The sequence below is a fragment of the Helianthus annuus genome, chromosome 8, assembly GCF_002127325.2.
Source record: "Helianthus annuus cultivar XRQ/B chromosome 8, HanXRQr2.0-SUNRISE, whole genome shotgun sequence".
Lineage (NCBI taxonomy): Eukaryota > Viridiplantae > Streptophyta > Magnoliopsida > Asterales > Asteraceae > Helianthus > Helianthus annuus.
This window is the reverse complement of record NC_035440.2, coordinates 155882374-155894830: the sequence shown is the minus strand read 5'-3', so window position 1 is coordinate 155894830 and position 12457 is coordinate 155882374. Positions and strand designations below refer to the sequence as shown.

At 37.5% G+C, this 12457-nt stretch overlaps 1 protein-coding gene across 1 annotated transcript; it reads right to left on the bottom strand.

The window, feature by feature from the left end:
- Positions 1–3201: 3201 nt before the first annotated feature.
- On the bottom strand, positions 3202–10471 carry LOC110873748 (gibberellin 2-beta-dioxygenase 2). Its single transcript, XM_022122742.2, has 3 exons — positions 10070–10471; positions 3864–4191; positions 3202–3738 (listed from the first exon to the last, which is right to left on the bottom strand). The coding sequence occupies exons 1-3, from the start codon at positions 10426–10428 to the stop codon at positions 3493–3495; spliced, it is 933 nt and encodes a 310-aa protein (XP_021978434.1). The 5' UTR covers positions 10429–10471; the 3' UTR covers positions 3202–3492.
- Between the last annotated feature and the right edge of the window lie 1986 nt (positions 10472–12457).

The window sequence follows — 12457 nt, the reverse complement described above, 5'->3', positions numbered from 1 at the left end:
CCAGCATCATCCGCCACACCTGGGTCAACAACTTTTTTAGCCTCTTTAGCAGCATCAACAGGCTCCCTAGCCTCAACAATATTCTCCGCGCCATCATCAGCAACCCCTGTAGGCTCTAACTGGTCAGCCCCAGGAGAACGCGGAGGGGTGGATAGAAGCTCTTCATTTACCACAGATTGCAGTTCTGTGGGAACAGGGGAAACAGGAACCTCTGAAAAAACAACAAAATTCTTTAAAAGATTTAAAGCGCATAAAGGAAACATGAAAGGACAACACTTACCAACAGATTCTGAAATAAAAGAGTCAAGATTCCCTTTTCTGGTAATTTTCTTCCTCTGAATTTTCTTAGGAGGTTGACCCTCCGTATCAGTATCAGCTTGTTTCCTTTTACCAACTTTCCTGTGCACCAAGTGTTCGGGACTAGAATCCAAATCGATAGGATCACTTGGGTTGGATGGGGGGAATGTCAGCAGAATCCCTCAGATCAGGTTTCGGCTCTCGTACAGATACTGCAGGGCTAAGACCCTCCAAAGAATCAGAAACCACCACATAATCACACCTGGAGTCAGAGGAACGGCGCATACCTTTATTCTCTCCAACATTTTTTGTCTTCGAAACATGAGCTTTATCAGCGCCACCTTTCTTCGGCGCAGAAATAGAAGATACCGCGCATTTCTTCCTTTCAGGGCCTATGCCCAAATTCAACAACTCACCTACAAAGGCGCACACAAAAATTCACCCACAAAGCGCAAAAAGGAAAACAAAAACAGATATAGCTTACCAGCACCAGCAGTTGGTTGGACAGACAGATCCGCATCCCGTGGACGAACAAAATTTCCTACAATACGATGGTACCAAAGTTCCCCGTCCGGTTTCTTCTTGATGGTACCCATCCTTCCGCCTTCCCTCTTAAATGCAACAACATATAAAGAAACAACTGCAAGCAAAAGAATACCAATCTTACCATGACCATCCTCGGTGTATACCGGTTTGTCATCACGCTCCATCTTCCAATTCAAACTCATGCCGGCCCCAACAAGAGCTTTCTCTGGTAAAGCAATATTGGGCACATCCTTCAAATCTTGATACCAGTTTTCATCAACAGGGGTCTGAAGCGTCTCGATCGGAACGTCTTCTTTCCCCCTTAGAACCATCTTCACCGGAATTATTCCGGCCTTGATAAAAAAGAATTTTTGTTTCCAGTCGTGAAAAGATTTTGCGGGTTGCTGCAGAAGCCCTCAGAACAAACAAATAGAACCCTTGGGTACAATGCATTTGATGAAAAACCCTAAATCGGGAAACGGTTGGCTCAACATACATCGTCCGACACACAAATTCTAAATGTCGAACCCTAACCATACCGATAGGATGAAGTTGGGAGATGTGCAGGTTGTAAAATCCAAGGATTTCAAGAAAAAACTTAGTGACAGGCAAGCGAAAGTTACCTTCACAAAAGAAATCCCAAAAAAGGGTAATATACCCAGCCGGAGCATCCGCTGCAGTCTGCCCCTCTTCAGGATACAGAGCACCTCAGCTTTCCAGAAATTTAAGATTCCGAATCAAACCATCAAAGGCCGCTCTGGACCACTTTAACGGTGGAAGAGCAGTTGACATTTCTTCAGCAAGATCCTCTTGGTGTTCTCCGGTCGACATAAGAGGAGGCACTAATAAACCTTTTCTCAAAAGAACGGAACAGGAGAAGTTTTCAACAAAATAATGATTACACAAAAGGAGGAGTCACTCAATCGTTATATATACTCATCGCAATAAATGGCATAGGTAACCGCCACAGCAACTTTTTCGAAAACCGCAGTTCTCCAGGCAGCAGAGAGAACAGTAACTGACACAAACGTGCCTACACACGCGCGTATAGGACACGCGCAGTAAAAAACAACTGACAACGACAGACTGTCATTCAGGTTTACTGTACCAAGTCTTATCCAAAGCCAAAAATTTTACAGAAACCTTTACAAAAAATCAAAATGAATCTTCCTCCAGAAGATGTCCCCTCATTTTTCATAACAAAAAACATTTCCCTCTCAAAAGTCCAGTGCTCCACTTACTTGCATAAGTACAACACTAGACTGGGGGGACTTGAAGGGGTAAGGTCCCAAAAACCCCATAAAAAGCGCTAAGGGCCATACCAAAACCTTACTGATCAACCTTATACCTTGCGCGGCCGCGCACTGGTCTCACAAACAGAGATTTAAAGAACAGTCAAACTATCAAACACTTGCGCGCCCAAAGGAAATCATAAACCTTTGCGCTTCCTCCCATAAACAAAGGATGAAAATCCTGAGATGAATACTCCCGCCTTTATATCCAGACTTGGATATTATTTACCCAGACTTGGGATTTATTTATTCACCTGTCTCCACACGATAAGGTGCCACACCAGATTACAGCAGTAATCTTCTAGAAGAAATACAATCGTGCACCACCAAGACGGTTACAACCGTCTGGACACGTGTCACCATCTCATGCATCCCTGAATTCACAACGGAAGCATGCAATTGGAGAGTAATCTCCACGTAATCACTCTACACGTGGCAAATCCCCAGCCTTCGATCTAAGTCACGATCCCTGTGCTCTCACACCGGATCAAGAAGCTTGACGGAAGGGAGTGTAACCGCTTACGGGGTTAGCATCTTCCGTCAACTTTTCACTAACGGGTTTTCCCGCCTAAAATGACTCCCGGCTATAAATATGAGAAAGAACCCAGGTATGAAACCAAGTTACACACACTTACAAATACATTTTCTTCTTCATTAACAATACTGATTCTCACACCGGAGTCGGGTCAAGGAGAGAACCCCCTTTCTCCCCTTGGCGAGGCTAACGGTGCTCTTTTTTGCAGAGTTACCGGAGAAGAAGATCAATCGGATCTGAATCAATCGAGTGGAAACCAACCGTTTTATGCGGATTCAAACCCCCTAGATATCTCGGTTCCGACCATTTATCTAGTGTTTCTTCACGGGTGTAGTGGTATAATACCCCATAACGCCCCTGCAATTATTACCCATTATTAATTTTTTTTTGGTGAAGTTTACAAATCAAAGCGTTTTATAAAACACGGCAAAAGCAAAAACACCCAAAACAACACCCACCGTAGTGGTTCCTGGCGTTTTTGGGAAAATTCACGCCCAAATACTGCCCCACTACGGGTGGTCTTATACTGGATTCGGGTTAAAACACGGCAAAAGCAAAAACACCCAAAACAACACCCACCGTAGTGGTTCCTGGCGTTTTTGGGACAATTCACGCCCAAATACTGCCCCACTACGGGTGGTCTTATACTGGATTCGGGTTAAAACAAGTTTAAGATGATATATCATTTCTCAACCTAATAATATCAAACCCAAAAGGCCACGTATCAAATTATAACTAACATTAACTTCTCTTTGTTACTTAACATCAACTAATCCAAAATCGAACAATACTGTTCTTTGATTTGCAAAATTTACAGCTGATGGTTTCTTCTTTTTTGTGGCTTCAAGCAATTTTGAAATGGTCAAGTCTAGTTTCACCAAGTCGATGAGCGTAAGTATGCGACTTGTATTCTGCCCAAGTGAAAGCTCTATAGCGTGGTTGATTTTGCTTTAGTAGCTGGGGCGGGCAAGTGATTATCGCTTCCGGTGAAGGTCCACCGAAGAAGACCAAGGACAATCTAGAGCGGTCCTGTAATGTATTAGCCATGGCTCGATGTCTCACACTTACAAACCTTCCATTGGTCATAGCCTACAAAAACAAAATGATAAATTCAAAAAGTACAGAAAATAATAATAAATTTATAATATTGTTGTGTAGCATAAAATAATAATAAAATAATAATATGGTAAGGAAAGGTAAGGAAGGGAAGCAACCTGCAAGAGATCACCAATATTGACACAGAAGGCAAGTGGGTCAGGGTCAACAGGGAGCCAAGTGTCATTTCCCAAGGATATCTGAAGGCCAGGGACACCGTTGGATCGGAGGAGGGTGAGGATCTGAGGGTCAGAGTGCTCTCCGAAGCCAATAGCGGCAGTGTGAGTGACAGGTGGGTAGTGATTGAGCCTCAGGAGGGAGTCGCTGTCAAAGCTGGTGAGCAGACGGGAGAAGGATGTGGGTGGGACCCCCACCCCTTGAGCTATCAGTTCCAGTATCTTGCATGCCAACTCCCGAACGCATTCTACATAACTACTCACTGCATTTCTGCAGCCACACCCACAGTTACTACTACTGTTTCTTACCTGTCTTTTCTTTTCTTTTCTTTTCTTTTCTTTTCTTTTCTTTTCTTTTCCAATCCAATCCCCCCTCCCAAATATAATATCATTTTTATTTATATATATTACATTCTGTTTTTAATAACTATCAAAACTGTATAAAACATTTGTGGTTTGTGTATTGATAGTTTAATAACAGAAGATAAAAAAGATAATGGGTTCACAGTTATCAAACTGCCTATGTATCATATAGATAACGTGTTCCTTTATATCCATGTAATAAACAATTTAACCATTATAAATAAACAACAAGTTTGAGCTAGTAAGTTGTACTCTTAGCTTTGAGTGATTTTAAAAAAAAAATTGAATTATGTGGTTTTAAATGTTTATAAATTAGAAAATGAAGTACATTATTAATAAACTAAAATATATATAATCTCTTATTTCTCTAATATTTGTTAGTTCCAAATATGTAATTAATAATAAATAAAAAGTAAAACAAAGAATTATAAAATTCAACATATAACTTTATGTTTTAGAAAATATTTATGTAATGATAATTAAATAAAATATGTATACTTACTTTTAATTACCCAATAAATATTACCAATGAGTGGAGTGGTTGGAGAAATAATTGGTATTTTTTATGACTCAGGTTCGATTCCCACTCTCCTCATTATTTTCTGCGGCATTCAAGTGAAGAGCAAATACGGGTGGCGCCGGTTCGACTTGGATGGGAGGCGAGGTTTTACGATTAATCCACTGTCGTGCCTTCGGGTGGGTGGAGGTCGGGTTTCTGCACATCTGGGGAGAGCCAAGGGGCTGGCGGCAGTCGAGTAGTCTACCTTGGCCACAACGCCCGGTGTCACGGAAGAAATACAAGTTGAGAGGAGCAGGACATTGTCATGTGCAGCTGTGAGTTGTGTGTGTCTGCCACTCTGCTCGCCTCCGCATCATTGTCTGATCTTGATAATGGGATCAAGACATGACACTTGTCGTTCTACAATGGGAGCTCACACCATGACACGGCCCAGTACCAACGAAGACATGATCAAATTCAGAAAAATGGCTTTGGGCACACAAGACCAGGCCAATAGTGAGTACAGCCGGCCCAGAAGTGAATACACATTGCACCCATCTGAGTTAAGTAGTGAAGGGCCGAATACTCGCAAAATGGAAACAGTTAGGTTGCGGTATGACAATCGTGGCTCGAGCGAGGGGTTCTAATGATAATTGTACAAAAAGTATGCTATTTTTTTTAATGAGTTCGTCTACGATTATTGAAGTTGAAAGATTCAAAAGGTTTTGGTTAAATTGTTGAGATTTATGGTCATTTGACAATTGGTTTGAAGGTTATTTTAAAGGTTTGACAAAATAACGTGTGTACACAATGGATTTGTTATAATCGGCACCACATTGGCACCAGGTTTGCCAAAATAGTTGTCATTTGGCATGTTTGCTGTCAACTGGCACCACATTTTTCGGCTTCTAGATGATATGTAGAATGCTATGCCACGAATAGTTATTCTTACTAATACCAATGGGGTGGTGGTCCATTGGCAAAGGCAAAACCTTTAAAACACCTAGGTTGGGAAAGGGAAGGTCTTGAGTTCAAGTCCCACAGACGAAAGAGGATTAAAGAAATTAGCCGTTCAAAAAAAAAAGTTATTCTTACTAATATATGTACACAATGGATTTGTTATAATCCGCGCTAAACAAAAGCTGAGAGACGCAACGACTCGGCTCGATTTAGTATGACGTCTGCGCACGCTTTAACGTGATGTCCGCACGTGTTATCAGCGGCGCAACACCCGCGGGGTATTACCCTAGTTTACAAATAAATTATGTGGTTCTCGATGATATAAACGTATTATATATATATATATATATATATGGTGAGGTTAATTTCAAAAGAGAGTTTAAGGGCGAGAAGTATGATAAAAAACCTAACTTGGTAAATTTTTTTGTTAGTTATTTATATTTTTTTAAAGTTTTTTTTTTACTTTTTACAAATATATAAAAACATTTTTTTAATTATATTGAATTAGTTGTTATATATATTTTTTAACATTTAAATCTTTCCTCCACATGTATTAGATTATGTAGGTCAACTTTTAGTTTAACTTTAAAAAAGTACAACATAATTCTATGGAATGTATATATTGATATTCACGTATTTTATTATAACAACTAATGATATTTGACATATATATTTCCCGAAAACTAATTTATTTATAATTTAACATGTCTGAGTATTCCTTGTGTACTCTCCGCCTAAATCGAATACTCGTAACTCCCTAGTTAACCGACTTAAAAGCTCCTAACGACTTCTGCAACCATTGGATTATTCGTACATGTAACTTGAACTAGTGTAGGTTGTAGAAATAAATGAATTTTGTTCACATTATATAAAAGTGAACATTATAAATTTTACACAATTAAAGCTGAATATTATAAAGTAAGTTACTAGTTTCCTTTTTAAATTAAAAAACATAAAATTTAGAAAAATGATATGCTTATGGTACTCGGTGTTAGAGGAGCCAAGTCCTTGGAGGATGCCCCTCCACCTCAGAGTCACGTCAACATCCAAAGAGGATGCCCCTCCAAGGAACACATCACATCCTGATCCTTCTTCACTTTTTGAACCACCTTTCAAACAGAAAGAAGAACTGTGCCGAACAATCTCGAATGGCGACCAACATGCCGGTGAGAAAACCTCACGCTTCTACTGCAGATCTATTAACCTGGCCGGAAATTTTCGTCGTTGATTCGCCGGCCACAGCCTCCACTGCTCGCTCTCATCCGGTATTCACAAATTAGGGTTAGATTATTTTAATTTCATTATTTGTAGTTGTTATTGAAGATTTGTTATGAAATTAAATAAGCAATATCAACCTCAACGGCTCTTTTTTGTTTCTTTGTGCCCCGTCCTCAACGTCTTGGGGAAAACGTCTCGACGCCCAGAATCCCCCGGAAATGGTGTTGAGGGGCGTCACCGGTCTAGGACAGGCCGGGACGACCCCTACACCGAGTAGCCTTAGATTAGTATGATGATTGTCATATGTAAAAGAAAGATGAGTTTAAAATTTTTAAGTGAGATTATATGATATTTAGATTTAAATTGTCATTAGTAAAAGAAAGATGAGTTTAAAATTTTTAAGGGAGATTATATTAGATTTAAAAAATTACTATTTAAAAAAATAAATAAAAACTAAAACGAAAAGGTTAAAACACACCAATTTCTGATTCTGACATTTTTTGCCACCGAATTTCCATCCTTTTCTGCCTCTATCCGTGATTTTGTTTTTATCTCTTCTTTTGGTAAAACTAAATAAAAAATATATAATTTACCAATACTAGGTTTTCTTTACATAGAAAATAACGATAATAACTAGTTAAATAGATTGATAAATTTATCTCTTTATAAACACTGATATAATATGTTATATAAAAAAAAAATACTATTACAGTGACTTTATACTTCTTTCAAGAGGTTATGGTACTGTTGGTACCATATCTTAAATAGATCATACTGTATCCTAGTTAAATATTTTTTTTGATTACGTGAGAAGCCAAATGTTTGCTCAAAGGAGAGAGAAATAAATAAAGAAACTTTAGATTAATATTTTATGACAAATTAGTAAGATTTACATTTTTCTTGAAAGATACTTTTATAGTAAAGAACAACGTTTGACTTATCACACAACTTTTAAAATTATTTGAGGTGTTGATGAATTTTATATACATACATATCGTGCTTCCAATAAAAAGAATATTAAATTAAACTAAATCGAAAGTTCACCGCCAAGCCAACTGTAAAGTTAATAAGAAAAAAAAAATTTTAAGAATATTTTTTCACTTAAACAAATCGACATTTACTCGTCCCGGCTGGAAACACTTGCAAAAGATTGGAAACACTTACAAAAGATATTTATTAAACTTTTATAAATTATTATTCTATTTTTTCTAAAGATATTTATTAAACTTTTATAAATTTACTTTTTTTATTCTTTTTTTTTCTATAAGGTATAACTCATACATTTATTAAACTTTTATTTATAAATTTACTATTATTATTTTATTTTTTTCTGTAACGGATAACTCACACATACTCTACAATGTGTAAAACAACCTCCAAAACCTATTATGGATTGGTATTATTTAGTATATCTTAAGAGTCTTATTGTAAGGTTATATGATGTGGGATAAAAACCCTAGAGAAACCTACATACACCTCAATGGCTCTCACTATTGTCTTGGCTGAAGGCACCATGGCGCCCCCCTTCAATCTAAGGCAGGGCGGTGTTGAAGACGTTGTGGACTGAGATGGCATGGGGTGATGGGAGTCACTCCACTCCATTTAAGCTAATAAGTAAACCCATGTTAAAATGTCTTAATATATTTACTTGTTATACTTAGAACCGTTGATATTTATGTGTATGAAATTATTATTAATCTTACCATTTTACTTTGTTTAAAATATGTAAGTACTTTTTTTAAGTATTTACCAATTTTAATATCATATACATCCATAGTTATACCTAAAAGTTAAAATACTTTACACATAAATTATAAATAAGTCAGTTTTTTTTTTGTGTGTATATATATAGGTGAATTATATGGAGAAATCTCATATAAGTTGCAAAAACTCAGAAAACCTAATTGATTGATATAATGCTGCAACAATTTTACTAATACCAGCAACATTTTCTGACACTGACACACTTTTTGTAACAGTAGAGAGAGGAGAGAATATGTTACATTTTTTCAGCTGTTCACATTTTTTATAACTCATCTGTAACACATTTTTATTATGTTTTGACAACTGTTTTTTTTTTGTTTATATAAACTGTATGTATGTTAGAACTTATAATTTACAAAGTTTTTATTTTGTAACGAGTAAACTGCTAAAACGGTCCCTAAGGTTTGGTCACTTTTACCACTTTAGTCCAAAACTCAAACCTTTTGAATCTGGGTCCATGTGGTTTCAATTTTGTAGCCATTTTTCATCCAAAAACAAAATCTAATCAGATTTTTCAGTTAACATCTAATTTTTCGGTCTTTTTTCTCCCTTTAATGAAGGGTAAAATGGTCAGATTTTTTAAATTTGTTATAATAAAACGTTAAAAGACCATTTTGCCATTCATTAAAATTGATGAAAAAGAAAAAAAAACTGGATGTTAACTGAAAAATTTGAACGGATTTTGATTTTGGATGAAAATGGCAACAAAATTGAAACCATAGGGACCCAAATTCAAAAGATTTGAGTTTTGGACTAAAGTGACAAAAGTGACCAAACCTCAGGGACCATTTTGGCAGTTTACTCTTTTGTAACATACATAAAAAACATGTTACATTTTTTTCATAGTGAGATTTTTATGTAATAATGCAGTTGTCACATTTTTTTTTGTGTCAAACGAGAGAAAAAGGAGAAAGTCGTAATACTTTACACTCTTTGTCAGACTGTAACATTTGTCTGAAAAAAGTAACTTTTTTTTCACTTTTAATATATATAATATCCACCATTGATCAAATGAGATTAATGGTAAATATGAAGTTTTCTGTATTTCTTTAACTAAGTTGAATTTTCGATTTATCTTTTTCCTATATATATATATATATAAAACACACATATATATATATATATATATATATATATATATATATATGTGTGTGTGTGTGTTTTTTATGTGCTATTATAATTTAACAGATAAATGCTTAGACAACCTCTTTTAAAACCATATAAATGAGATAAAATCATGGTAAATATAAATCAAACAAAAAGTCCAACATTAAAACCATGATACAGTCTTAAAAACACCAAGAAAACAATAATAACAAGATTAAAAAATGAGTTATGAAAATACCTGAATTTAGATGAGTTAGCAATGGAGTGTTGATTGGTATGAAGAATAAGATATTCAAGCTCTCCTTCATCGCCACTAAGACCAATGTTCTTGCTGCCATAGCCGAATGGGTTGGCGGATCCGACCCGTATCTTATCGGGTAATGGTTTATGAAAGAACTCAAAGCCTTCATCTTCCATCTTCTTAATGATGTGATGAGGAACACCATGGTTGATGACCTTGAAGAAACCATATTCTTCACAGGCCTTTACAATCAGCTTTGCTACATTAGATTTCTTCTCTGAAAGATCAATCACTGGAACCTTCAGTTCTTGAATCTTTTCTATCCGAATTGGATTGATATCAGTTGATACAACCATTTATGATTTATGATGAAGAGATATAGAGGGGTAGGAATGTAGAAGAATTGTTGGGAGTAATCTCTCTTTACATACACATATAAATAGAAGAGAGATAGAATATTATATGTTAATGAAAAGAATATTGTATGTTAATGGAAACACGTAAGGTTAAAGGGTATGGAGAGCCTCATCCCTAAGGGGATGGGCCGTCACGTAGGCATCACGTAGGCTCGGTTTGGAGGGGATGGACTTAAGGGGGTGGAGGATGAGCCCCTTTATATATATATATATATGTATGTATGTATAGGTATATGTGAGAGAAGGAGAGAGGAGAGAGGCACGGCACATCCGGCTGTGGGGAGCCGATGTTGCCGAGTCAACCCTATGGGGGGCGATGTGGGGGACCGGCGCCGGTCCTAGCCGGGCCTCAGCCGGCCCCCATACCCTTCAGTCTAAAAGAAAATATATATTATTTACTTTGCCAATCTTAATTTTTATTTTAATTATGATAAATGGTTAAACAAATTAAAAAAGTTACAAATACATTTCGTCTTTGCATAAAAATTAGAGTAAATTACAAAAATCATCCTTATGTCTACAACAGATTGCAAAGTATATCCTTTGTCTTTAAAGTTGACGTGATTCGTAAAAATTAGAGTAAATCTCTCTCCCTCTAAAATCTTGTATCCACCGCCGCATAGCATCACCACCACCATAAACTACCCTCCCACCGCCGCATAGCACCACCACTACCACCACCAGAAACCACCATCCCTTTTCTCACCCTTTTCTTTATCTATATGTTCTCTACCAATTTCGAAACTTAAAATCCAAATAACAACAAAATCAGTTCTCAGATTCCACCGGATCTAAAAACACAAACAAAATTGAATCATATCACATTCAACCAGTACCTCAGCAACAAGGTAACTAAGAACAACAAGGTAGATCGGTGCTCCAGATCTTCCTCCGGCGAAGGCCCGCTTCTTTCTTTCGTAGACACTTTGAGTTTCTGATTATATTGATTGATATTGAAATGGTTGCCAAAAATTAGAGGGCGGTTTTATTTATCTGATGTCTCCGGCGATGGCTAGGGTTTCTGATCGTCATCATCGTCGGGTAGGTGGTGGCCTTGGGGTAAGTGGTGGTGACAGTGTGACAACCGGTATGTTTCGGCTCTTAATTACGCGCAAAACAAACATTAGGACGATAATAAATAGTGTTTAAGACATAAATAAACTTAATTAGGCCTTTGGAGTGCCTAGGAACGTCTAACCGGCTTTACAGTGCGCGAACGACGATCTGCGTGAAATCTGAGAAACATAAAACAGTAACGAACTAAAACCGAACAAAATACCGACGACGCCGAAAAATACGAAAATATTACTATATATTTAGCTTCGTAATTAAGTTTTAATATCCGTAGTCGAAGTCAGATCGAAAAACGGATTAAAAATGATCAACGATGCATTTTACGCGATTTTTAACGCAACCGACAAACGAGCGCGCCAACGACGAGTACCGATAGATCTTACATACTTATGACCCTAGTATTATATCCTACGACGATCTACGAAGTGCAGATGCGAAAACGAGTACCAGAAGTGTATTGGGCCACATAAAACGTGGGAAATGGGCTTGTGGGCCTTAGGCCCAAGCCCACTAAGGGAACCCTAAGTAAGTATAACCCTAAATCCCCATTTTGAAAACCACAGATCACCAAACACGCACACCTTATCCCTGTGGTTTCTTCCTCTGCCTTCATCCTCTTGAAGAAACCCTAACTCAAGTAACAACACAACACCTGCTCTCCCTCATTTCAAACAAACTTCACATCTACTGTTTCCCTCTCGATGATTCTTGGTCGATGACCGGAGCCGGAACCGGTGCTCCGACACCCTGCACCCCTACAAACTCCCACCTGCAAACACCCCCCTCTCTTTCCGCTACCTGGTCTGACCGGTGAAACCGGCGGAGCCGGTGACGTTTTATGACGATGATGATGATAATCGTGACGGTGGTGGCGGCGCTACTGTGACAACCCGAA